Consider the following 26654-nt stretch of genomic DNA (forward strand, 5'->3'; position numbering starts at 1 on the left):
CTGAGACCCTGGTTGGAAGAGTACTGCCTTCAACTAGAGCAACTAAGGAGGCCTAGAATGAGTTCCAGGGCTCCCAGGATGCGTGAGAGCTGCCCTGTGGAGGTACTGGAGAAGTTGGGAGGGGGAAGCTGTGGGGAGAGGAAAGAAGGCAGAGATGAGCTCAGGGCCCCCAGAGAATGGAGTCTTTGTGTGGGGTACAGATGAGGGACAAGGGGGTGATTGTGTGGGAGGGCCGGAAGTACCACACAGACTGGCACCACCATAGCCAGCACCGGATTCACCCCTCTCCTGCTCCAAGAACTCCCTGTGCCCCAAGGGACCAGTACCAGACCTGGTCAGGGAAAGCAGTGTGTGCCTGAAGGCAGCAAGGGATGAAAAGGTGGAAAGGAGGATGTGCAGCCAGGAGAAAAAGTGAGGTATCCCCCACCATTATCCCAGACTCAGAGAACAGGAGGCGGAAGAAAAAAGACAGAAGCAGCTTTTACTATATTACATCCAACAAAACTTCGCAAGGAACAATCCTTATTGCACAGTCAGGGCCCTGGGTGGGTGAAGCATTCCCCAAGGTGGAGTGGACAGGAAGGATCAGGACTAGAGGGGCACCGATTTTTCCTAAGGGGACCCTGGGACTCCTCTAGCTCCCACCTCCTAACTTTCAAGGAGCTACAAACCACTGGACCATGTGGCACCATTTCCCTTCTCTTTCTCACTGTCCATAAGAACCTCATAAGCAAGGGGGCTGTGGCTCCAGAATAAATAACTTAAAATAAAATACAAACACTAAGGTAGAAAGGCATGGAGAGCCTTGGGCTCCTTCGGCAATTCTAGGGAAGAGGGACCATCATTGGTGGGGAATGACATCCCTCCCTCCCATTCAGGGCAAAGGCTCAGTAGCTCTGTATCTTTCTAGTTGTTTTTTAAAACAAAAACTTCTAACATGACCAGGGCAGTGCAGATCTGTGGGTACCCTGGAGAGGAGCTCCTGGTATAGGATGAGGCAGAGCAGAGACGTGCCAGCTCCCCCCAGGCCTCCTCCAACATCAACATGAGCACAGAGGGCAGGTTGGAGACAGGGGAATGGTGACTTTCGGGAACAGTGGGTCCCTCTTCCCACTGCCCCCATTCAGAGCCTACGGCTCGGCATACTTCCCAGCCTATTCCCAACTCCTCTATGAAAGCAACAGGGAAGCAGGTTATCTCTAGAATCCATTCTCCCTCACCTCCTCAGCCCAGGCTGGAGAAGGAAGCTTAAGGGTCCCTAGCATTCCAGAGGTGCTCCAAAATATTTTCGGCAGTCAATGGCCTTTGGGGTGGGCATCTGTGCCCGCCGCCGCCTCAGTTCCTCCTTGCCCATGCTGCTGGCCAGCTTGTTAAAGGCGGACTTGTACTTCTTGTCGAAGGCCACTAGGAAGGAGGGTGGAGGTAGGTCAGTATATTAGAATTCCAAGCTTCCACACCTGGCCCCAGATCCCTAAACTCCTCAGCCCCCTGCCTGCTCCCTCACCTATGTCCACGTGGTCCTTGCCCAGAGCAGCCAATGTCAGGAATAAGATCTCACGGTAGATGCCCCTGGAGTGGAGGCAAAAGAGTGTAAGTGAGATAAAGGGGGTATGGAGCCCGGGACCCACCAGGGACCTCTCAGATAGGAACACGATACCTCTGTAGGTGCAGGCCAGTGGGAGGGGGCCCTAAAGTTTCCAGCAGGAGCCCTATTGCCTTGTGCACCTCATTGAGACCGACGTGGCGCAGCACGGACTCCAGCAATGCTAGACTAAGGGATGCAGGTACTGGGCCTGGCCATACCACCCGCTGGGGGATCTGGCCTGGGTGAAAAAAAAGAAGGTAGCCAGGATTATTGAGCCCTCTAAGTCTGGGACCTTCCCCTTCCCATCCTAGGCCAAATACCAGACTTACTGTGGACCCTCCAGAGCACATAGAGAGGTGGGCAGCTATTGGGGTCAGGGGTCAGGACATCCCACAGCAGCCGCACCTGCACAGATGCTGGATCAGGCATTATCCAAGGAGATGGGGCCTGCAGGGAGCCAAGATAAAGGAGAGAGGCTCATGGGGTGGGAGGCAGGGGACAGGAAATGAACAGGCATTATTCCAAGAGACAGGAACATTACAGGACATAGCCAAAGAGAAGAGAGAAAGGAACTCTTGTTCCCCGTGGGAATGCAAGCTCTAATAGAGCAAGGACTCTGTTTTGTAACCTGCTACATCCCTAGTGCCTAAAACCCTGCCTGGAACCTAAAAGGTGCTCAATAAATACTGGTGCAGTGAATAGAGCAATAAATAGATGAACATTAACAAATTATTGTCTGGGTACCAGGCACTACACTAGGTGCCTTAACAACAGCCCTTAGGTCGGGGGGTGGGGGGGCGGTGCGGCGCTTATGCCATTTTACAGATGAGAAATTGTAGCTCAGAGTAGTGAAGTGAAAGGGCCGGGAGTCAAACCAGGTACAACCAACTCCAAAGCCTGTGCTCTTTCTATAGCACTGAAGACACAGAGGACTGAGAAACAGAGCTGGGAGATGAGGAAGCAGGGACCATATCAGGGAACTGACCTGGGGAGGTGGGGGCCCATCACAGGAGGCCAGCACCAGGCATGGCAGAATACTGGGCAGGCGTAGCCGCTGGAAATACCACAGAAGGTTCCAGAAGATGATGGGGTGAGCAGCAGGCAGCTCAGGCAACGCCAGCACCTCACTGCCCTCATTCTCTACCAGCGACTCCAGTTCCTTACGCAGCACCAGGGGGCTCAGATATGCCCATGCCCCACTCTCAACACGCCGGGAGGTACCCTGTCAGGCACAAAGCGGGAGGGCAGTGGAGGGCATGTACCACGGCCCCATCCTCAGAGCCACAATCCCCACTGGGCCACCATGTGCAACAGCTTCTGGGACGTCCCTTGCCCTCAATGCCTACCTCCCCCCAGCACCACTGGGGCCACCCACAGGGCCACACACACACACACACACACACACACAGCTCGTGCCCGTTTGGCCCAGCCCTTACCCCCACATGTCCGTTGCAGAGCTGGGGCTCATCCAGGGCAAGGCAGAGCCTGCGGTCACTGAGCACAGGGCCTGGACCCCCAGGGACAGGAGCATCTTTGCTGCCACTGGCACCAGCAGAGGCAGGCTTGGGGCTGGGGGCACTGCAGCGAGATAGCAGGAGGGTCAGCCCTCGGATCTCCACCTCCCTGCCCCACCCACAGCACTCGCCCTGCTTTGGGCACCTTGGTCGGGAATCAAAGGTCTGGACACTGAGTAGGGGCACAAAGGGGCAGGTGCAGAAGGGACAGGTTGTGTTGAGGTTGGAGTCGTCAGGTGCCCAGCCAGCCATGATCTCCTCATCATACACCAGGGAATCACAGGCGCGGCACAAGGAGCAGCTAGACAGCAGGATCTGCAGGCAAGGAGACCCCGGGAAGCAGGCCCCTTTTGGCCTCTAGGCTCAGGAGCCCGTGCTCCTTCCCCAGCCCCTCTCATCTTCACATCCCAGCCCAGGCTCCTCCCACCTCCTCCCAACCCCTGCCTTTGACAGAGTGAATGGGTGTGGTGTATGTGTGTGTTCAAGCACATCTGCGTGGGAGGGGTTATCCTCACTTCCAGGGAAGGTGGCTGGAAGGATCCAGGGGTGTCACTGAGGCGCTCTGAGGAATGGCGAACGCTCACGCTGCTGAGAGAAGATTCTGAGAGGTCCCACTCACTGCCCAGAGAGGCTGAGCTCTGCCATTACATGAGAAAGCATAGTTAGCCACACCCATGCTCCTCTTCACCCAGGATGCTGGCTTCAGCCACCCCTCGAGGCCCTCTCTGGGCACTCCTGGTTAGCAGCTCCTCCCCAGGCCTCCTGGTGCTAAAGTGTCTGGACCCTCCCCTCACTGGCTACCTCGGATGCAGTGGATCCAGGGCGCTCCCGGGGGCGCAGAAGGCTGTCCATGGGGCTGCGGCGGGCTGGGGGAGGCAGGTCAGGGGGCAGCTCAGGTGGGGGAACATGAGAGGCAGGGGAGCGGCGGGAAGGAGTGAGCAGCTGTTGGAGGCGGGCACCCAGCCCTCTTCGGGGGGTGCTGGCCTCATCCTGACGCCAGCCAGCCTTGGGCACCCGCCCACTTGGCCCTTGCAGGGTTTCAGTGGACTGGGTACTCAGGGCTGAGCCTGCGTCCCCTGGGCTGCCTCCAGGTGCCGGCTCCTCCCCGGTCAGGCTCAGGTCTGAGAGGCTTCCATCGTGCCAGGGCACAGGTGATCCCCGGGGTTCCAGTATCCCCAAGGCCTCTATCACTACAGGGCAGAAAAGAATCAGGGAAGATGGAGGCCAGCCCCTCCTCCAGGAACTGAGTTAGCACAATTCCTGGTTGTACAGACTCTGGCACCACAGCCCCCACCATAGTGACAGTCCAGGCAAGATTCCCTCAGCGCCTACAGTGCCCACCACAAAGCACCACCCGTCCATCCTGGCTCTGGCCTTCCCCTCTTTCACTGGCAAGTGGTCAGGGAAGCTGACGGGGCTGAGGGTTGGGGTGTGGGACAACGGCACTCACTGTGGGCCACGCCAGCCTCCACAGTGGGCTGTGCCCCTCGGGCACTACCCAGGCTGCCACTCTTCACCAGGCGCCCTGTAGGCGAGGCAGGGTCCCTCAGGCTTCGCCCAGCCCAGGTAGTCTGGCGCTGAAGGGGGCGGGTAGGGGAGGGGCGCTCCAGATAGGGCTCTGTAAAAGACAGAGAGGGGGTTGAAAGGCAGCCAGCTAGAAACCCAGCCCCCAGTTCCAAAACAGAACTCCTTACGTGGACCTGGATTTACAGGGCTCCTCCCAGGCAGAACTTCATCTGTTTTGTTACCAGCCAAGTATAGTTTATCCACTCTGAGAACACCCAGTGCCAGCCACTACACCAGCCCCAGCTCTCCATGCCTATCCCCCTGCCCGTGTCACCAGCCCCTACCCACCTGTCTGGGAGCCGCCTGCCTCTTGTGCTGCCGTCTCTGCCTCCTCCTCCTGCTTCTGACGCTGCCACCGCTGCCGCCGTTCTCTCAAGGGCTGGCGGAACTGAGCAGCCCCCAGGACCACGTTCCGGAGCTTGGCCCAGCGCAGGCGCCCACCCGGTGTACCAGACGGCCACTTGCTTTCCAGCACGGCCTGCCAAGCACAGTGCCCATGAAGATGGCCTACTTCCATACCCTGGCCTCAGCCTGACGCCAACTGCCTGACCTGGAGCCCCAGGGACCACCTTCTCCTCCAGACATACTGCCTAGGACTGTCCTGCCAATGGCTCAGCCAGGAACAAGAGCCCAGAAGAGACAGTTGGCAGCTGCTACCCTGAGGGGTTCTAGAGGAAGCCAGAAGCAGTGGAGACAACCTGGATCCAGACTCTGCTGTTTATAAACTATGGGCTTTGAAGAAATCGGTTCATTTTTTTGGTCATTAGTTTCCTCATCTAAAAAACAGGAAATATAGGTTAGTATCACGGTTGAGGGCCTGAATTCAGGAAACATCGGCATGCCTGTGTGCACCTCCTAACTCCCTAACTCACTCACTGTGGTACCTCGGACACGTCACTAAGCCCCTGCAACCTCATGGCCTCATCTGTAAGATGGGGACAATAATCATTCCACTTCATGGGGCTGTGGTCAAGGTAAAAGGACTTGATGTGGAAAACGTATTTGGAACAGTGCCTGGCACATTGGCTCCCACTATGAGCTATCGTCAGGAGGCGGCAGTACTCGCCCAACCTCCTTGTCAGGGGTGCTGTGGGTGAAGGTCAAAGCAGCCAAGTACGGGAAAACCGTCTGTAGGTGCTAAGGCACTAGAGGAGCACAACGGGGGACAACGGTGACAGGACCTTGTTGGATTGTATGGGCCCGACCTCCAAGGAGAGGGGAGAGCAGCAGGTGCCAGGGAGCAGCATCCTCCCCCCACACACACCCAGCACAGGCTTCCATCCCCCCCCACCCCAAATTAGGTACCTTGTTATAGTAGCCGTAGGTGATGGTGTTGGGCACGATGCCTGCCCGCCGCATGTCCAGCATGACCCGCACGGACAACACGGGCTGCCCATAGTGTGAGCAGAGCTGCATCAACACCCGGTAACACACCTGGGCCAGGAGACACGTAGGATGAGAGCGGACTCGCTCCCAACCCAAATCCTCAAGCCTCAGCGAGCACCCTTCTCCAGCCTCCCCAGTTCTCACAGACTTCACGGGCCCCTGGCAGCTCCTGGGCTTGCCTCAGAGCCACCTACCCTTCCTGCTGACCCTGCCACCCTGCAGTCTCTACTGCTACACCCTAAACATGCTCATTAATTCAGTGAATGTGATGGAGCACTTGCCCAGCTCTCAACTTGTGTCCGTGCTCCCCATCTGCTTTCCACGGTCACCAAGTTTCCCTCTCACAGCCCCCATGCCTGCACAAGCCCCTGGGACTGGGCGCGGGTGCCCACCTCGTCGGGCAGCACCACCTTGCGGCTCTCCATCTGGCGCAGCACCTGGTAAGCCGTTTGCAGTGCCCGCACCCTGGAGGGCGCCGACCGCACATAGGCAGGCAGACACAGGAACCACAGCCCATAGCAGTGGCCCAGCAGGCACTGGGCCCAGAGCTCAGGCACAGCTGCTGACTTCTGCGCCATCCGCTGCGCGATCTTCATCTCCTACATAGGGCAGGGGACACACCTGGGTGAGTACAATGCCAGGGCAGGGCAGATCTTAAAATAGTGTAGGAGAAGCAGCACCCTCCCTGAGGAAGGGTCTGTGCACTGACGAGGCGGGAGAGATGCTGCACACACAGCCCAGGATCCCCAAGCAGAGATGCATAGCTTGAGCTTGGGCAGGTGCCCTGGAAGAGGCAGCAAGCCCCTGGTTTCCCAGAGTGCTCAGAAAATGAAGATGAGGATGATGACAGTGGTAACAACAGCTAATATTTCATGTGCCTTTTATGTGCCAGACATAACTGAAACCTTCCAACGACCTTACGGGGTAAATACTATTATACCCATTTTACAGATGAAGAAACTGAAGCAGCAGCCCTTGGCCTGAGCCAGATGCCTCTGGGGGGCCCACCTGCAGGTTACCTGTTTGGTACGGCGAGGGGCAGGACTGCTGGGGGCACTACGGGATGGACCTGGCACAGGCAGAGCCCCGGGTTGCTCTTGAGGAGACTCAAACAGCTCAGCCCGTAGTTCGGGGAACCCATCGTAGCTGGAGGGGCAGAGAGAGGCAACATCAGGAGCAGTCGGCACTAAGTCAGCCTGTGGGGCCTCACAACAAGTGAGGGGACAAGAGGCTCTCACCAGTACTGGGGGGTAGATTCACTGCCCTCTGGCACCGGCGGCTCCTCGGGAGGTGTGATAAAGACAGTGAGCTCACTTCCCGACAGCTCCTCCAGCTCCACCAAGGGTGTTGGCTCCGGCTTCTCCTGCTCTGGGTGGACCTGGAGCAGGATGGTAAGAGAATGAGCATCTCGCCGGAAAGCACAGCCACAGGGAAGGAGGTAGTGGGTCAAGATTCCACCAAGGCCCTGGAGACAGAGCTGGGGGATGGAGTGAGGAATGGGAAGACGGTATGTCTATGAGGCCGGTCACGTATGCTGCATAGGCTGTGCCCTGTATAACTCCAGGGGCACCATCCCTGCCACAGGTGAGATGTAGAGTGTTTATACCTGGGATAACAGAGACTGCCAAGAGGAGAGCAGAGGGCAAAGGGCATGAGGAGAAGGGATAATGCTCAATACCTTGTCAACACAAGAGTCGAAGAATTCCAGGGCAGCATGCCGAGCAGAGCCAAAAGAACATTCCTCAATGAACTGCGAGAACATCTGTGTGTGCAGCAGCTGGGAGTACAGCTTGTGGCTGGAGCGTTCCCGGGATTTGAGGAAGCCTGACGAATGAGAATGGGGCAGAGAGGAAGGTTACCAGGGGTCCCTACCACAGGCACCCCCTTCCGAACCCTTTTCTTGGCTCCCTGCCAACTTGGCGTCCAAGGCCATCAAAGCCATCCCCTCTTTGGCCCCTCTGGCACCACTACACCACACGCCAAGCCGAGCAGCTCAGCTACCCCAGCACCACAGTCCCATGGAATCCCTCCCTTTTATCTGTTGGCCCCTAGGACCTCAGACTGGGGAGTCTCCAAGGGAAGAGAGTTTCGCCCATGGGGGCGGCTCACCCCAGGCGTCACTGTGTCCCCACCAAGCCCAGGGCTTCCCAGAGGGCAGGGCCACAGCTGGTTCATCTTTGTACCCTTATCCCCTCTCCAAGCCCAGAAGAGCATACAGCTCAAAGCTGGTGCCCACAAAAACGTGTCCTGAGTGAAGGAACAAGAAACTGTGTGATTCCCCATCCCCTCGGGCTTCCCCATGGAGCCCAGCCCCTGGCCACCCCTCCCGTGACCCCCTCCCCAAGCAGAGACAGGCCCCCTTTACCCTGCAGGAAGAAGAGGTTGTCGACATCACGAGACCCCTCAGAGGGGGCCTGGGTGAGCGGGCGCAGGAAGTCCCGGTAGCCCTTGAGCAGGCAGGCCATGAAGCGGAGGAAGGCTCCCTGCACCTCGCGCTCCAGCCGGGCCCGGCGGCCGCACACTGCCTCATAGTCTGTCAGCAGGAATTCCAGGGAGGCCTCCTCCTCGGGTCTAGTATATGCTGGGGACCAGGGCAGCCTGAGAATCAGGGCCAGCACCCGTAGGGCTTGCCTCAACCCTGCTCTTCACACAGAAGTCACTGTTGCTACCCCACCACTGGCAGGTCCTAACAGACCTGGTACCAATAGTAACTAAAAAGTTACCTTCAGGGACTTCCCTGGTGGCGCAGTGGTTAAGAATCCGCCTGCCAATGCAGGGGACACGGGTTCGAGCCCTGGTCCAGGAAGATCCCACGTGCCGCGGAGCAACTAAGCCTGTGCGCCACAACTACTGAGCCTGCGCTCTCGAGCCCACGAGCCACAACTACTGAGCCCGTGCGCCACAACTACTGAAGCCCACGTGCCTAGAGCCCGTGCTCCTCAACAAGAGAAGCCACCGCAACGAGAAGCCTGCACACCGCAACAAAGAGTAGCCCCCGCTCGCCGCAACTAGAAAAAAGCCCGCACGCAGCAATGAAGACCCGATGCAGCCAAAAATAAATAAGTTAATTAATTAATTTTTTTTAAAAAAGAATTTACAAAAAAAAAAGTTACCTTCAGGTAACCGTTTCCAGCCTCCCCAATGACAAGCTCAACCTCCCTGACATATTCAGGAATATTAATGTGACATGCGCTTCCCTCTTGCTTAAACTGGAATTTGAATTCCTCTCACTTCCACCAAATGAAAGCCTAACTCCTCTAACCTCCTCAAGTAAGGTCAGCTCTCCACAGGCCTCCCCAAACTGGAGGCTTAAGGTCAATGACAGTTTCCAGCCTCCCACCCCCACCCACGCTCCTCACTCTGATCCAGCTGCTGGTACAGGTTCGTCAGTGTAGCCAGCAGAACCTTGTAGGGTCTGCGGGGCAGGATCCGAGGGGAGAGGGGCTTCTTTTCCTCAGTCCTGTGAGATAAACAGTAGGAAGAAAGGGTGATGGGGCTCCTCGCCAGCCTTCTCCACGTTTTGCCTGAGGCTCCTTTTGAGCAGGTACACTGCATACACCAGCCCTCTCCTGCCCCCACCTCGAAACCCCCTGGACAAGACCCAACCCTCTTACTGGAAGAGTGTGTTGGTATCCAGATCAACACAGATGACATCCGCAGGCGGGTCACGCAGATCGAAGTAACTGGAGTGGATACCCACGATGAAGGGCACAGGGGCGCTCAGCACGTCTGCCAGCACTAGCGGGCACAGCGGGATGTAGGGGCACTGCCAGTGCAGCGGGAAGATCATCTAAAGCATCAGGGAGTGAGGACCAGTGAGCAGGGTGTAGGGGCAGCAGGAGAGGGGGCCTTGGCCCTGGGGGGTGGTGCCTGTTGAGAGAAGCTGTGGGAGTTGGGCTCCAAAGAAGAGCTCCTGACGGAAGCTGTATGTCCTGTAGGTCGTGCCCAAGGGTAAAAGGCTGAGGAACCCTCCCCAAGAAAAGAAAAGTAAGGAGAATCTAGGTAGAGACCGGGCCATCAGAAGGAACACTCTAGGCAAGGCAGTCTGGGCACGGTAGCACTCACAGAGACGAGGGCCTCGCAGACGCTGGTGAGCAGGTCCGGCCGCAGTGAGTGGACTAGTAGTTTGTGCTCCGTGAGCACAGCCAGCAGCAGCGTGATAGCCACCTCAGGGCCCAGGCTCTGCAGCAGCTGCAGGAAGCTGGCACCACTGCGGGCAATGCCAAGGTGGGGGAAGAGTCAGCAGGAGGCCTTTCCCTAGTCACTGCGCACAGACACCACCTGGGCCCAGCCTGCATAGACCTCAACACCTGTGCCCACCTGCCCGGCACCTACCATGTCCTTGGTCATCAAAGCCCCCCCAACCTGGGCACATACCTGAGGGGCAGGGGTGAGGACACAGGCTGGCAGAGGAGCAGGTTGTCATAGGGAGACATCTGGGAGACAGAAGAGCCACAGGTCAGGATGGTGAAGACTAGCCCCTGGCAGTTCTCCTCCTCCCATCCAGCCCCAGCCTCAGCCTCAGCTCTCACCTGCACCAGGATGCGGGGTCTCTGTGGGGAAGGGAAGGGGACATTGTGAATGAAGTGGGAGATGTGCCTGGGGGAGAGAGGGGTCCAGTCAGAGGCAGACTCCCAGTCTACTCCATTCAGCCACATTTGCTCTTCTCCTTCACCTGTCCACAAAAGCCTTACTCCTGCCTGAGATCCACCTTGAGACTGGTGTCAGCCATCAGAGCCTCCATTATGTACAGCATTTATGCAAATCAGAAAAGAGATTCCCTCTGGGCCTGCACAACCCCTGGCCAGGACTTAGCTAACAAGTGTAGCCTGGATTTCAGGCCCCACTCAGCCCCTCAGCCAGGGGCACTTTTGCAGTGGACCAACTCTCCAGCCACACACTACAGCCCCATCCCCACTCCTCTGCCCACCCAGGTCCCCACCCCCCCCCACCCCCACCACTCCAGCCTAATCTCGTCCATCACTCCTGGCCTCCCGAGATCCCCTCATAACCCTTCCCAGTGTCGGGGAAGTTTCGTGCTCACGCTTCCAGGGGCAGGCGGTGGGGGCCTGAGATGGAGTAGCGGTAGAGGAAGGTGAGGAAGGCGCGGAAGGCAGGGAAGGCAGGCCAGCGGGACAGCACAGCGATGGCACGGCGGCTGCGCACAGCTCGGCCCCCCAGTGCCCGGCCCCGCTCCACGGCGCTCAGCAGGCCCAGGGCCCGCGCTTGCCGCTCCGAGAGCCTGGTCCTCGGGAACGCCTCGTAGAACTGCAAGGCAGCACCGTACACCTGGCAGGGGCAGAGGGGCAGTCAGGCGGGCCCTGTGGAGCCTGGACCCCTGACCACACTCTGCACACCCACCTTATCACCAGCTGCACCCGTGAGCACAAAGGTGGAGAAGACGGGCACGGGGTACTTGGTCTGGGCAGGCCAGCACTCGATAGTGGCCCCCATGGGCAGGCAGAAGACGGGCACTGACTCGGGCAGCGGGAACGCCTCATTGTCCTCCTCTGGGTAGCGGCCCAGCAGCTCTGCACCCCCGGCAGAGTGGGGGTACCCAAAAGGAGTAGGGTCCATCAGACTCCAGGGGAAGGAAGCAGGGGATCCCAGAGAAGGGCCAAGCGGCAAAGGGGAAGTGAGTTCTGTGGACACTGAAGGTACCAGCCAAGAGGCACCAGGGCAGAGGGACACAGAGGGTCAAGGGGTTGGAGAGACAGAGGGGCTACTCACCTGCCTCATACACCAGCGTGTTGGCCTTGGCCAGGCCCACCTTGTAGCACAGGTACACTGCTGGGCCCCACTGCCCCAGAAATGGCAAGAGACAAGCAGACACACAGCTAACAAAGGTTTCTGGGGTTCATTTTCTCCACCACCCCTACGTGGTCTTTGTCTTTATAACTCCCACTAATCCCAGTCCCCCAAGACGAGTCACGCCTCTGGGCCCCACCCTGCCGTTAGACGCCTTGGTCCTAGGATACCCTTTGTGCCCAGGGTCCACACCGTCACACAGAGATGGTGCAGGTCTCAGTTTCTGGCTCAGGGCCCTACTCACCATGCCAGGGTTGAGGTTGTGGGGCAATTGGCAGTAAGTATGAGGCGTGACCTCGCCCTTGCTGGGCAGCACCAGGCAGAGGTCAGTGATGCCCAGGGCATGCAACCCTGCCCCCTCTGCTGCCCGCCGGTAAGTGAGGTAGGTGCGGGGGTGCCCAGGGCCTGGAGGGGCCAGGTTGGCTGAGTGACTGTAGGGTGTCGTAGCTAGCACTTGGAAGCCAGGCTTGAGACGTTCCTTCCCCTCATACAACACCCTTGGCACAAAGAACAGAGAGAGATGTCAAAAGTCCAATACAGAGGAGAAAGACCCCAGTCCTGCTAGGTCTGCCTACCTAGTCCTACCTACTCAGCCTCGTCAAACCCCAACACCAGGGCCCACTTCTTGCTGAACTCTGCCCTCCAAAATCCTGTGCCCCTCTTCTGCCCTTGGCTCTACTTCTTGATCAGTAACAATTCCTCAAACCTTCCATGGTTCTCAAGCTCATTAATAAATACTAAGAATAAAAGCTACCATTTATTGACTCTCTGCTAAGTCCCTTATATGGATTATCTCATTTAATCTTCTCAACCACCCTATGAGGAGGTATTATTTCCCCCAATTTACAGATGAGGGAAAAGGCCCAGAGGGGCTCAATAACCTGCCTAAGGTCACATAGCTAGCAAGTAGCAGCACTAGTTTATGCACCCAAATCTGTGTGCGAACTAAGTACGCACAACCTCAGGCCCTTCTCCCTGGCCTCTAGCCCACTCTCTTCCCATTCCCATTGCACATCCCTCATCCCATACCCCTACCTCTCCCTGCCTCACCCCAGATCTCCTCCCAGCCTCCCTTGGTGCCAGCATGGGTAGGTGCACACACCCCAGCTCAACGAGGGGGGGCCTGTCACGCCCCCTCCGGTAGCAGATGACTGGTTGAGTTCCACCCAGGAGCCCAGCACTGAGTTCCAAGGGGTGGCCCCCGGCAGAAGCCTGGATGCATGTGTAGCCCTGGGGCACCTCCTCGCCCAGGGCCCTAGTGATGACTGCCACATCTGTGATGGGCTCAGCTGGCCGGGGAGGGCGAAGGGGCCCGCTGGGTTCAGGAACCCACGTTTCCTCAGGGATGGGTGCTCCGTTCCCTGCAAGCCCAGCTATCACGAAGTAATCCACCAGCCGGGGGGGCCGCTCCTCCGCCATGGCCCCCCCCTCACTCACTGCATCTGGAATGGTCAAGTGGGGGAGAGATGAAGCAAGGAAGGCTGGTGTTGCCATGGCAACCAGGGAGTCCCCCTCTTGCTTCCCTCCTCTTCCTAGTCCTTTCAAGGAAAAGCAGGATCAGTGGTCAGCCAATCCTAAACTCTCCCGCCTGTGACATCACCAGGCCCTCACAGCCCACCACAGCTCCTTAAAGAGACCAGGACCCTCCCTCTTGGTGGTACCAGCCCTCTTCCCAAAGAACCCAAACTCCACTCCACCGCACACAGCTAACCTGGGCTCTGACATCATAGTTTCTGTATCCCTTTTAAAGACCCCACCCCGCTTCACTCCCTAACATAACAGAGATCAGTCTTTTCTGTAATGGCCTGCAATGACATCATTCCTTCTGGCCATGACATCATGCCAACTTTACATTCTTTTTATGGGTTTCTGGCCTTCCTACTCTAGTTGATATTCTAAGAACCTCATGAGCCAGCTAATATTCTTAAAGAGCCCACTTCTAGGTTTCTGTGAGGACTCCACAAAACCCAATCCTTAAGCGTCTTTTCACCAGGCTCAAGTGTCCTTTTTTCCTAACTTAGCTCCACTATCTGACAAAAAAACCCACTGCCCTCCAACCTCCAGGATCCTTAGGTATCCCCAGTTAAGTCCAAAGCAGCAGTGGGAGACAGTCCCAGCAATCCCCAAGCCCTCCTCCATGGAGCCCAGAGACAGAAACAGGCTCACAACGGGTCTTCAGTAACTCTTCTCACCTGCCTTCATGGCCCAACCCCAGGGAGTAGGAGCCCCAAGGGTCCCGGGGTGCCCCAGGGTGCAGAAGCTGGGAAAGAGCTTGGTGGGTGGCTTGCAGCTGAGGACCGAAGGCGTGGGGGCCGCTTCAGAGGGGAAGGGAGGTGACTTCCTGAAACAGCGGAGGGGAAGCTGCAGCTCAGCGGAAGCCAGCCTATGGGTGTGAGAGTGTGTGTGTGCGCGCGCGTGTGCTGGGGGGGGGGGGGTACCGTTGAAGGTGCCAACACAGCATCATTCCAAGTTGGAACCTTAGACTAAAGGACCCGGAGCAAGGCAGAGGAGGCTCAGACTGGATCCAGGATGTACAATCCTACCTAACCTCCCACCCTTGCCAAGAGAAGAGGGGGCAAAGGAATCTCAGTAGCCAAGCTGGCTCTCCTTAACCTGGCCTCTGGCCACACACAATACACACACCAACTCCAGCTTAATTTAGTCTCCACATCTGCGAGGTGAGGCCAGGAGTTAGCGTCAGCCTCCTGATTTAGCTCTGGGACACAGCCCCATGCCTCGTCCCGTGCTGGCGAATGGGAGCCCTATGCCCTATGCCCAAGGCAGCAGCGGGAGCCATGAGGTTGAGACCAGCAGAAGAGCGAGTGGCCCCCATCGGCAGGACCTCCGCACCCGGGCCTCTCCTCACCGAGCCAGGGAAGAGTCCTGCAGAAGGCAGCCCTTCCTCCCTGGGGAACGCAAGGGGCAGGGGCGCCACTCCGGGTCGCAACGCCCACAAGCCGGGCGGCGGGAAGTTCGCGTTGGGGCAGAGGGCGCGCCGAGCGGGAGGAGGCTGAGGAAGGAGCAGGAGGGCAGAGAGGAGCGGGCGCGCAGGCGGCCGGAGACATGACGGCAGCAGCGCCGGCCGCCGCGTGACCCGAGCGGAGGGAGGGGTGCTCGAGCTCTAGGACCCGCGGGCGCAGGAGGGGTGCAGGGCGCCGGGGCACTGCTAGCTAACTCCGGGCTGCGCCCTCCCCTCCACTTTCACTTCCCCAGGAGAGAGGAACCGGAACCAGATGTGCAGCGCCGGAGAACAGCTGGGGGAGAGCCCCCGCCCCGCCGGCGCTCCCTCCCTTCCTACCCCGCCCCCCGCCCCGCCCGGTCCAGCCCCTACCTGCCTGCCCCTCGACGCCCCCGCCGGCCGGCCCGCGGGCGGGTGGCTCGGAAGGCGGGTTGGCGGGCCGGCGGGCGGCTCGGCTACCCGGCCCCGGACATGTCGCACCCGACTCGGGCGCCGCTCCCGCCGGGGTGACGAGTGAAGGAAGAAGAAGCGGCCGAGGGCGCCGGGGCGCGGGGCGCCGTGGAGGGAAATCCGGGCGATCCCAGCGTCCCCGCCGCGCTGCGCCACGCGGGGACTGTGCTGCCGCGCCGCTCGCTCGCGCCGCACGGCCCTTCCGGCTCCCGCTGCGCTGGGGGCCGGGTGCTCCTCCGCGCGCCCCGCTTTCTCTGCTCCCCCCACCCCCCCTCCCCCCTCCCGGACCGCGGACGCCGCGGCTCCCCCCCACCCCCAACCTCCCGGGCCGGCGGCCGTGACCCTGGCAGCGCCTGCCCAGCGCCCGACCGCCTGCAGCGCGACCTCTGGCGGCTGGGAGGGCCCCTTGCACCCAGGCGGCTTCCCACCAACCAACCATTGCCGCAGGACCCTGTCCCCTGAAGTCTGGGGCGCACTTCCGTCCCACCCTCGGTCCTACTCAGATGTGGCTTTCCTGCCTGGATGAAGGCCCTGAAAGCCTAGTTTGCGGAGACCCAGGTGGCTGCCCCTACTGCCAGGTTTAGGGCACACTGCATTCCCTTCCAGCCTAAGCCAGAAGCTCTCAGTTCTCTTTTCTGAAAATGACAACAGTTTTGGAAAGAGGAAGAGGAGAGGCCAGGACTGTAGAGTGTGGGAGAGCAGAAGAGGTGGGGGTAATGGAGAAGGGGCACAAACTACTCTTCTGTGCTGCATGGAGGAGAGAATAGAGGGCAGAAGCTCAGATGGTCAGAGGGCTAGCAACCCAAGCCAGAAAGAGGAAACCTCTTCAGAACAGGTTAGCACTCAAGCATCTGAATGAATGAGTAGAGAAGAGTGAGGAGGGTGAAGTGAATTCATGCATTGTGAGGGGGCAGGAATGAGACCTAGGAGCACGGTGTCAGAGGCTGGCCAGGTATCACAGCTAACTTCCAGGTCCTCTGGGCTTAAAGGGCCATAAAGAAGAGGGAGCCAACCTGAGACCTACCTGGCGTCAGTAGTTTTTAAATCCTCTCTCCTTGGGAGCCTTAGCACTGAGGCCAGCTACCCCCAAGAAAACTGGTATCATTCTACCATAAAAATCCAGAGCCGAGAGCTCAGCCAGCAGTCACCTCTTCATCTCCTGACTCACTGCCAGGCCCTCAGGGTTGAGAAAGAGCAGTAACTTGTCTGGCCAGTCACAGCGCCTGTCCCGATGCTGCAGCAAGGCCCTGGACAGATGAGAGGGCACATGTGCTGCCCCGGGGGCCTATGCCCAGCCTGTACCCCTAGGTCCAATGCTGAATACAAGTTCTGAGCTTCGGGGGCCCCTCCACAAAACCACATGGTGTTGAAAAAACTTAAAAAGCATACAGATGAGAGGGCCCGTGCCCCAAGAACTCCCTCGATCCCGACCTGCATCCCAAATAGTAGCCAACGACACCAAGGGTTTGATATGATTTTTTTATTAACATAATATATTTAATAAAAAATAATATCCACTCTGGCTCTCTCCTCCATTGCAAGGGGAAGAGTGGTGAGGAGGGGCTGGCACTGCCCACCCCTAGGCATCCGGACAAGCCCTGCCTCCAGGGCTCCCCTCTACCCCCTGCTTTCCAACAGGCTCTGACCTCCAGACAGACGGTTCAAAGTTACAAGTGCTTTAGGCCCTCCCTTGAGCTCCCCCAAGCCCCATCCCTTGTGCAGAATTCAGGGGCCACCTGGACAAACCCCTTGCCTTTTCTCATTCTTGGGATCCTCCGTTCATGTTAGAAAGAGGATCTGGGGGCAGAGAGTGAAGTCTCTACTGGCCAGGGGGAAGGGAGGAAAGGGACAGTGATGGGGGGACAGGGCCGAGAAGAGGGATGTCGATGAGGTGCCCTCACTGCAACCGGTCACTGCGGAACGAGTCCTCCACAGCAGGGTCAGGCAGCAGGGCACAGGGGTCGCTCAGCATGTTGAGCCCCTCCAGGCCCAGCGGCTCCATGCGCAGCTCCTCCTCCAGCCCCAGCCCCAGCTCCAGCCCAGCTGCTGACACCTCAAAACCAGGCACTCCAGCCAGGGCCGCTGAAATCTCCTTAGAGAAACCGGGGGAAGGGTCTCCTGTGTGGGCAGAAGAGATGAGTGAGGACCCCATGCCTTGCGAACTCTCCCAAGACCCCCTCAGTCTCCTGCTGTGCCACCAAATGTATCACGCCCTCCTTCCATCCCCCATCACCACCCACACCTCTTACCTGTGAGGATGATGTTAGGCCCTGAGCCATGGCGGGAACAGTGGGTTAAGTTCTGGTGGTTGAGGGCATGGGGGTCCTGGGGGCCACTCACTGGCCCCTCACCCCCTAAAAATCCAGGCCCTTCGGAAAAGCCAGGGGGATCCAGCGCCAGGCTGGTTGATGGGTTCTCCATGCTGAACTGCTCCAGCTACGGACACACAGACAGGCCTTGAGAAAGTGGGCTTCAGAACAGGGTGGTCCTGCCTGCCTTTGCCTAGCTCTGCTAACACATCCTCTTTGCCCAGTAATATTCATACACCTCCCCCTACCCCACCCCGCTTCCCACCTCCACCATGGGAACAAAAGCAGAGACAGCGGGAGATGGCCACAAGCACAGCGACAGAAGTGAGCACGGGGCCCAAAGTAGGTGTGGGCACCGTACCTATTGGGACAGAGCATGCGCGTGCCAGGAAGACAACGGGTCAAAGCGGTAGTCATCAAAGAGCAAGCTGCACGGAGGTAGCTGGGGGAGAGGGGCAGGAGTCGGGGTCAAATGCAGGAAGAGAGGAGCCCCAAGTTGGCAGTACTGTGTTACCTGGGGGCAGGTAAGAAGCCTCTCCCCCACCTAGATCTCCCAGTTCAAAATGCCCCCCTCGATACCACTCAGGCTCTTTTGGCCCACTCCCAGCCCCTCCCCTGCTTCTGAGCTAGGGACCCGGGTACTCACGTTCCCCAGGCTGAAGTCACTCATCGGCCGGTGGTAAGACTGTTGCCCATGCCCACTGGGGCTGGGGGGGTACAGTGTCCCATAGTGCAGCTGCCTGCCTGGGGGCTGCCCACCAGAGGGCTGCACTGAGCAGGCCTGAGAGGGCAGCCCTGGCTGCTGCAGAGGCTTTGGGGTGGGTGGCTGGGTGGGCAGAACCAAACTTGGGGGACTGTACGGGTATGGAGGCAGCCGCTGGTCACTGGGCAGCTTACTGGTGTCCAGGGCGACGCCCTGAAGAAAAGCGAGGAGAAAGGGGGAAGCTTACCCCTCAACGTGCCCCCTGAGAGGAGCTCTTTGTCAGGGCTTCCCACCCTTTTAAGCTGCGACCATTGTCAACACAAACCCAAAAGTGTTCCATTGGGCATCGCTGGGGTGCAACTACTCTCAAAAATGCGTCTCAGGATGAAAGTGACTGAGAGAGGTTAACACAAGGATAATTTTGAATCCACTCCAGGAGTCAACTATTCCTAAACCTTGGTACTTTAACTACTGTTAGTAATCAACTACTTGTGACACACCTCACAAGGGACTGATCACACAACAGTGACCTTGAGAATGGCTGTTCTAAAGCCTTGAAGAGGCCAGAGGGACTGTGAGAGGAAGGAGGGAGGAAGGAGGGAAGCTAGGCTTTTACTCCAAGTTCCCAGAGAGCAGAGCCCTTGCTGGCCTGACCTCAGTCTTTCCTACAGAAAAGGGGACCTGCATAAAGATGGAACATAGAACACACATTCCAGGGAAGAAGAACAGAGAAAGAAAGGGAAAGTAGGGCAGAGGAGAGGGAAGAAGAGCATTAGGGTGAAAGAAGGGGAGCAGAGATAACAGAAAAGGGGAGAAGTATGGGGAGGGAGAGAAGAGCTAAGAATGTTAACACTGAGGAAAAAACCCTAAACCAAGAATTTTTAGTAATGGTCCCAACTCTTCCCTAACATGCTGTGTAAACTTGGACAAGTCACTTTCCTTCTGGGCCCCAGCCACCTCATCTGTGAGATGAAGGGACTGGGCTCCATCCCCTGACAGTCTCTGACTCTATGAAATCTATGAAAGAAGGAGAGGAGATGGGAGAGCGGATGGGACAGGATGGAGGCAGGAGAAAAAAGACAGACAAGGAAAGAAGGATAGGAACAAAAAAGAGAGAAAAGGGAAAGGACAAGCTATCATTTGTCGAGCGTGCACCTGGGCTAGGCATGGTGCTGTGTACTTTCCGTATGTGATTTCCTTTGATTCTTACATTGCTGTCCTGGTTTTATAGATGAGGATGCTGAGGCTCAAAGAAGTTAAAATAACTGTCCAAGGAGACTGCTAGTAAGAGGTGGGGCCAGGATTTGAAATCAGAAAACTTAATCCCAGAGTTTGCATTCTTAAGCCAAGAGGAAACAAGGTGGATAAGAGTGGGGCAGGCAGAGGACAGAGGAATGCAAGGCGATGGATGACACCAGGAGTACAGGAGTTAAGAAGAAGAGGTATTTGAGGAAAGCAGGGTGGGAGGGAGAGAACTTGGCAGGAGAAGGAAGGGAAGGGAGACAGACATGTAGGGAAGGGAGCCACGCATACCTGAGTGATGGAAGACAAGGTGGGTGACATTGTTGGCGAAAACTGTTTGGGCAGTTGCTGTTGGGACCTTCTGGCGTCGGCTGGGCCCGCGGGCAAACTCAGGGGACTGAGGGGCACACGGCGGTGGCGGGGGGAGGCCCCAGGGGTAGAAGCTGGGTAAGGGGGGGCACCCAGCACCGGAGATGAAGCAGAAGAGGAGGAAGAGGAGGAGGAGAGGGCCGGGGCGCTGAGTGAGGGGTGACCCAGGGAGGTGGTGGGCAGTGCATGGCGGGCCAAGGAGGAGGCAGGCAGTGAGGGGTGACTGTGGGAGCCCTGGAGCTGGGGCTGAGGACTGCTCAGGGAAGCCTGGAGGTTGGGATTGCTTAGGGAAGACTGCAAGGATGGGTGGCTGAGAGGTGAATGAAGTCCTGTAGGCACAGACAAAAAACCAGAGATGCCAACATTACTGATGGGAACTGGGCCCCTTTCTGCCCAGAATGGGTAGCAGTGGCCAGACTATGGAAGCGGCAACACAATGTCCTCCCTACTCTGTCCCTGGCAGTCAGGATGGCATTGCCCGCTTGGGGGTTGCTCTCCATCTTCTTTCTAGGAAAAGCCACACCTACCAGTTCTCACTGGCAGAAAACTGCTGGGAGGGAATCCTAGGGTACACAGGTGAAGGGCTGGTGTGGGCAGTCACAGGAGAATCCCAAGGTGCTCGAGCCTCCCACCCCTTCGTCCCTCCAGCTAGACAGCACCCCAGGGACACACAGCCAAGACAGCCACTCACCTGGTGCATCATAGCCTGGGCCCAGGCCCAGGCCCCTGCTGATGCCCAGGTGGGTCATGGTGTGGGTCAAATTGGAGGTACTGTTGCCCCCACTCAGGCTAGGGTAGACTGTCTCCTCTGGGTCCAGGGGGGTGGGCAGCGGTGGGGGAAAGTGCAGGTTGGTGAGGTCAGGTAGGGAGCCTCCCGTGTTCATGGCAGGTGGGAGGACAGGCACAGTGGCAGGCTGGTCAGGAGATGGAAAGATGCTGGGGAAGGAGAGGAAAAGATGTAAATGGGGGTGTGGGCAGTGGTCAGGGAAGAGCAGAGATCAGCATTCCACATTTCCCTTTGCTTCCCTCCTCCACCCGCTCAGCTGACCTCAGAGAGATACATACTTAATTCCAGGGACTTCACAGGACCGAGGTCGGGAGGAGGATGAGGACAGCTGAGGAAAGAAGGAAGAAGGTGGCAAATGAGGACAGAGCTCAGTGGAGGACCCTGAAGACCCGCCCCCTGGAAAGAAGAGGGACAGCGGGCCACGCCTACCTTCTTAGCATCCCATGGTTTCAGCAAATGCTTGTCATCTGGCAAGTTCTCCTCAATAGCAGGGACTTGAAAGAGAAAGACTGGTGATAAGAGGGTTGAAGAAGAAGGCAGGACAGGAAGCAGACGCAAGTGGAAGGGCTCCCACTCCCTGGCCCTGAACAAAGCTCCCAACATCAGCCCAGAGATTCTCTGGCATTCAGTACCCGCACATATCAAATGCGGTGAGGAACACATACCTTTGGAGTCCATTTCGCCATCCAGAAAACCTGCAAAGGATACGGTAGAGCTGGCTGCAGTGCCCACTTGCCTACCTGCTTCAAACAAAAGCTCCACGGCTACTCCCTCCCCTGGGACATGGCCACTTACCTCCACGGCGGCTGGGCAGGACACTGGGGGGTGCAGGGCCTGGATAAGTGTCCTGAGGGCTGGGGTTCATCACACTTGTGTGAAGGGCAGAGTCAGAGCTTGTCCTGTGGGGGGAAAAGAGATGAGCTGGCACCTGTGACAGTCTTCCTGGTCCTCATGCCCTGCTCAGTAGGGGAAAACACTAGCTGGGCTGGGACAGGGTGGGGTGAGAGAGCAGGGCCCCAGAAACTACAGATAAGAAGAGATGTGGCCTAAAGAAGGCAAGGGCCATCACCTGTTAAGTGCAGATGGTAGTCGAAACAACTGCCCCTTCTCTGCAGGGAAATTGCCCCAGGGCATTGTCCTGGGATGGAAAAACAAAGTGATGAGGAGGAAGGCTAGCAATGGACCAGAGGGCAGGCATGGGGGTTGGAAAGTGTGGGGCAGCCAAGAGGGCTGGGCACCCAGGATCATCATGCCTCTTTCTTTCTGGTTCTGCTGATATCTGTGATCCATGAACCCTCTCCCCAAACAACCTAGGAGATCTGGAAATAACTCCTCTCTGCCAGGACAAGCTGAATAGGAATCTTGGAGCCCAGCAACTGTGCTGGGTATGAGTCTTAGGAATGAGATGGACAGGGGAAGGGTTCAGAAACCTGAATGCCAGAACACTGCACCTGGCACGCACTCTTGACAGGAGGCAGCCATTTTCACCTGCCACCCTACCATTCTCCCCTCCCCCCTACACACACCCCAGCTGCCATTAGTCCTGTTCTGGCTGGACTGGGAGGCTTGGCCACACGTGTCAACATGGCCAAGACTGGACTCTGACCCACCTACTCCACCTACCCCCACCCCTCCCAGCCCTGCCATTACGGGAGGAGGCACTGCTGAAAGCCTGGCCCAGCAGGCCCAAACCCAACCCCAGCTCCCGCCAGAGACAAGTCAGAGAGTGGGCAGGAGATCCTGCCCGCCCTGGACACTGACCTCCGCCAGCTGGACTCCGGGGGAGGAGATAAGTAGGCAGGACTATAGGGAGAGCTGTCAATGTGAAGAACACCAGTTAAGGGAAAAAGTGAGGAGGGGGTGGACGGGAGAGAGACCAGATGAGAGAAAAATAACACAAGGCAGCAGATGAGCTGTTTCAAGAAACAAACACCTTTCTCCTCCTCTACAAGGGGCAACAATAGGGGCAAAGGATGGAAGAGAAAAAGGGAATCAGGCCTAGAGAAGCTGGAAAATATAGGTGAATATCTAGGCAGGGCTTGGGGGAGACAGGTCTGTGGAGGTCTCTGAGACTGAAAGCTAAGAACAGAAATGTGAGCAGGAGGGAAGCAAAATCCCTGTAGCATGAGACATACCAGGGAGCCCTGCCTCTAGCAGCCAAGAGCAAGCTGAAGTGAGGATGGTCAGTGCCAGCCAGAGATGGAGGACACAGTCTCAGGAGGGGCAGCTCCCTGTCACAGGAGCCAGTGCTGAAACACGCACCAAATGTCACTTGTCAGGGAACCTGGGTAAAGGAGAGCTCCCACAGGATGGCACTGGACAACACTTCAGGTCCCTTTTCCTACCATGAGTTCCTGAGGAACCCCACCCCACTGCCCTCCAGACTCCGCAGCCCCTCAGTGAAGGATATGTGGCGGGGGTAGCGACGAAGTGGGGACACCATTCTTCGGGGATCTCGCTGCACCCGTTCCACCAGCCCGTGGTGCCGAGTGCTCCGGGATGAATCCAAAGGGGAGTGGAGGGGGCTCTGCCAAAAGAGACAGGCAAGTCAACAGAGGGAGCTGCGTGAGAGCCTGCGCTCCCCCAGCTGGTGTCCACTCACCTGGAACTCAGCCAGGCCACAGCCAATCTGGTTCACGTTGGGCAGAGAGCCACCATAATGGGAGCTCCTTGTGTATGCCAGTCGCAGTTTTTGGGCCTGTAACTGAGACATGTAGGACAAATGGGAATGTCAGCGAGGGTCCTGAGCACTGTTCCTGTGGCCATCCTTGCCACCCCTGTCTCCAGGACACGCTACTGTTGCTGCTGCTTTTAAGAGACCTGCCAGAAGAAAAGCCAGTACTGGGGAGAAGGTCCACTGAGACCTGGTGCAAACAATCTGCCCTAGCTCTTCCTCAGGCTGCCCCCATCAATGCTATCACTAATGCCTGGCGTCACCCTGCCAGGTGGAGCCTGATACTCTGCTCAGGGCCCGTCCTAGTCGGCATCAGTCTAAACAGAGTCCCTGAGGGGTTGCCAGGAGCCCCTAGGCTAGTCACATGGGTTAACTCCTGGGGAAGGGTGCCTATTAGGCACCTCTGCTTTCCCTTCCAGATGCGTCCAGGACTAACTGGAAGACAAGGGAAGGGCCACAGGTGGATGCCATAGAGCCATAGCTGCCAGCCTCTTTCCTCCCCACTCTGGAGGGCGGGCACAAGCTTCTGGGCTCTGCCATTTGCCCAGCCTCAGGAAGGCTACACAGAGCCTGTACCTCCCAAACTAGAACAACTAAGGAATGATGGCTCTTCTAACTGGAAAAACAGTGCCAAAACAAAGAAGCATTCTTCTACCTAGTCTTAAAGCCCCTGAATTGGTAGGGGAGCCTGGAGAATGGGGGTGAGAAAAGCAGTAGCCCACTCCAGCCTGGCCCAGAGCTGTCTCCTTGGCCTCATCCTCACTTTGGGGAGATACATCTGGCACTGGAGTAAGACACCACAACCCTCAGCCTGGCATGGTTTTAGTCTGCCTAAAGGTCTCATGTCCCTCTGTGAGAGGTGAGCACCTACTTCTAAGACTCAGCTACTGCTACCCCAGTCAAATAAGGAGACCCAGGGCAGCTGATGAGTGGTTAAGATTCTAAGAGCTTCCAGGGGTCACACCGTTGTGCATAGGCCAACAACAGAATTGACTTTCTGTTCCGAGAGGTCAGTCCAGTGAGTTTAGCGGGCACTAGGCTGACCTTTGGGCCACTTCAAGACTGCTACTAATATACATGATAACCCCAGCTTCCAGGAGTATAGGCCCCAAAGGCCACATCTGCCTCAAATGAGACCTCCCAGCTGGCCAGATAACAGGCTGAGCTCCAGGTCTCTAATCCCTAACTTTAGATTCTTGGGTCCCCAGGCCCTGGACATGTATGCCCACTAGATTTTTTTATGTGCAGAAGAAAAGTTACCCAACAGGGGCAAGGTGAGTGGAGGGGACCTTTTGACAGACCAAGGCACCACAAAGAAAGAAGGCCCAGTTTTGAGCTTTTGTTTGTACCTATAAGCCCTAAGATCCCACTATTCCTCTGCTGTCAGATGGAGGTCAGCCTCTTGCCCACCTTCCTGCCTCTGCCCCCACTTTGATCAAAAGCTCCTAAAGGGGGGACAGTCCACAGTTAGATCATGATTCTCACGGTGGTTAGAGGGGGTTATGCACACACACACACACGATTTGCTTCCCCACCTAACTTTCTCTGTTCTGACTCCCAAAAACTAGGACACATGGTCTCTAGAGACTCAAAAGAGTAAAAAACACAAAAAAGACTAACAGAGTCAAGGGAGACACACACAAAAATACAACCGGAGTTACAGTCATAGGCAGGTTCAATCAAAGGCAGTCAGACGAGCAGAAAGAACTTGGAAATGTGGTATTTATGTTAGGCCATCCATCACCCCTTAAATTCCTTCTAGCTCCCTGCCATAAGGGATCACTGCAATATCCTCACCTGCTGTTTTGAGAATAATGTGTCCCTAAATTAGGACTGCATACCAGCTGGGCAAACTCCCACCCCTCTCTCTCTCTGACATCCAGCCCTGGGAAGCAAGAAACCAAGATCAGGGGGCTTCAGAAGCAACGCCGCCAGGATTCCTTCTTTCTGGAACTTCCCAGGAATGAATATTCCCTACACACAGAAGACCCTCCAAGGCACCCCATAACTTACCGACAAAACAGTCATCTCCCTAGAAAGTTCAGCTAACCATCAGGTTCCACATAACCTATAGCCAACTGGTTACTCCCTTTCGAGATCCAAAGCCCTATCTCTCCTCCAAAGCAGCCAAGGCAAAATACCACCAGTCTGTGAGCAATGGACCTCACCTTCATTCACGTCAGGAAACCACAAGTAATATTTGAAAAAGGAAGCAAAGGGACGGGACGCAGGAGGGGACTTCCTGCCCCACTATACCCAGCGCTGCCGTTCAAACCACTCAAGGGGCCCTTTCCCGGAGATACTAACTGCCGAGTGTAGCACAAGGCAGAGGGACCAGATGAGAGGAGATCACCAACTGAGAGGAGCCAGACTAGGGCAAGCAAGCCATCCCCCAACCCCATAACCCGACATAGAAGATGCTTCAGCAGAGTCCCTGAGAGAACTCAAATCAGAGATGCACAAGGACCACCCACCTCCTACCTCCGCCGGGCTTCGGGGACCACCTCCTCTCTCTGTCCACTCCTGCCTCACTTTCTCAGTTCCCATTCGTTCCCAAACCCTCCAGCCTCTCTGGAGTTTCGACCTCCTCCCGCAAAACCCGTCTTCCTGCCCACCGGCCCTCCACCCGTGCCTCCCAGACGGCGGCGCCCGCTACCCCGGCCGCGTTCCGCCTCTTTCGCTGCGGCTCCCGCCCCCGCCCCGCCTCTCGGCTCCCCGCTCAAGAAGTGCTCTGCTCCGCTCCCGCTTGCCGGCGCGGCCCCTCACCCGGGTGGAGCCGATGTCCATCATCACCTCCTCGAAGGCCGCCGTCTCCTCGGCCTGACGCTGCTTCTGCAGCGCGATCTTCTCACTAAACTTGCGCGGATTGGAAGCTGAGGCCGTGGCCGAGCCGGGCCCGTTCGCCCCCGACGTCGCCATCTTCCTCCCCCGTCCCTCCCCGCCACCCTCCCAATACAAGCCACGGCCTCCGCCGCGGGCCCCGGCCCGGCTCTTCCAGCCGTAGCCGCCGCCGCCGCCGCCGCCTCAGCAAGCACCGCGAACCCGGCCCCAGCCTAGCCCTGACCTGCTGCGCGCGGGGACCGCCGGGAATTATAGTTTGTTTACGTGACTCCTTCGCAGCCCCAGTCACGCAATACGGGAGAGGAAACGGACACCATTTCCCAGCTGCCCTGTTGACTCCGGGAACTGGGGACTTTGCTCCTCCCCCTCGGCTGCTCCCTGCGCAGGGCAAACTGGGAAGAGTAGTTCTGCATTGGTCCCGTGCCTACAAACGCGAAGGGGCGAGGGATTAAAGAGAGGAA

At 57.5% G+C, this 26654-nt stretch overlaps 2 protein-coding genes across 11 annotated transcripts; both read right to left on the minus strand.

Annotated features, from left to right (window-relative positions):
- Positions 1–461: 461 nt before the first annotated feature.
- On the minus strand, positions 462–15519 carry DENND4B (DENN domain containing 4B). Of its 5 annotated transcripts, none has more exons than XM_082614166.1 (28): positions 15191–15519; positions 12962–13301; positions 12104–12356; positions 11782–11851; positions 11413–11582; positions 11096–11340; positions 10584–10650; positions 10429–10487; positions 10117–10261; positions 9666–9841; positions 9411–9511; positions 8417–8632; positions 7730–7875; positions 7290–7429; positions 7071–7197; positions 6444–6650; positions 5971–6099; positions 4954–5143; positions 4550–4717; positions 3901–4289; positions 3615–3737; positions 3245–3414; positions 3022–3163; positions 2571–2807; positions 1915–2032; positions 1658–1823; positions 1505–1569; positions 462–1404 (listed from the first exon to the last, which is right to left on the minus strand). In XM_082614166.1, exons 2-28 carry the CDS (start codon positions 13276–13278, stop codon positions 1259–1261), a joined length of 4482 nt encoding a protein of 1493 aa, XP_082470292.1. In that variant the 5' UTR covers positions 13279–13301; positions 15191–15519; the 3' UTR covers positions 462–1258. The 5 variants fall into 5 exon arrangements, with proteins under 5 accessions (XP_082470292.1, XP_082470290.1, XP_082470293.1 ...); XM_082614164.1 differs by lacking the exon at positions 15191–15519 and adding an exon at positions 14726–15078; XM_082614167.1 differs by lacking the exon at positions 15191–15519 and adding an exon at positions 14052–14278.
- A 1214-nt stretch (positions 15520–16733) lies between these two features.
- Positions 16734–26507, minus strand: CRTC2 (CREB regulated transcription coactivator 2). 6 transcript variants are annotated; one of them, XM_082614647.1, is made up of 14 exons: positions 26119–26506; positions 23281–23382; positions 23087–23205; positions 22440–22499; positions 21748–21816; positions 21474–21577; positions 21344–21397; positions 21108–21172; positions 20957–21006; positions 20583–20827; positions 19814–20220; positions 18224–18493; positions 17518–17704; positions 16734–17386 (listed from the first exon to the last, which is right to left on the minus strand). In XM_082614647.1, the coding sequence occupies exons 1-14, from the start codon at positions 26269–26271 to the stop codon at positions 17166–17168; spliced, it is 2106 nt and encodes a 701-aa protein (XP_082470773.1). In that variant the 5' UTR covers positions 26272–26506; the 3' UTR covers positions 16734–17165. The 6 variants fall into 6 exon arrangements, with proteins under 6 accessions (XP_082470773.1, XP_082470774.1, XP_082470778.1 ...); XM_082614648.1 differs by having other exon boundaries at positions 21344–21373; positions 26119–26501; XM_082614652.1 differs by lacking the exon at positions 26119–26506 and adding an exon at positions 25827–25967.
- Between the last annotated feature and the right edge of the window lie 147 nt (positions 26508–26654).

This window comes from Mesoplodon mirus (genome assembly GCF_964341445.2).
Source record: "Mesoplodon mirus genome assembly, chromosome: 3".
Taxonomy (NCBI): domain Eukaryota; kingdom Metazoa; phylum Chordata; class Mammalia; order Artiodactyla; family Ziphiidae; genus Mesoplodon; species Mesoplodon mirus.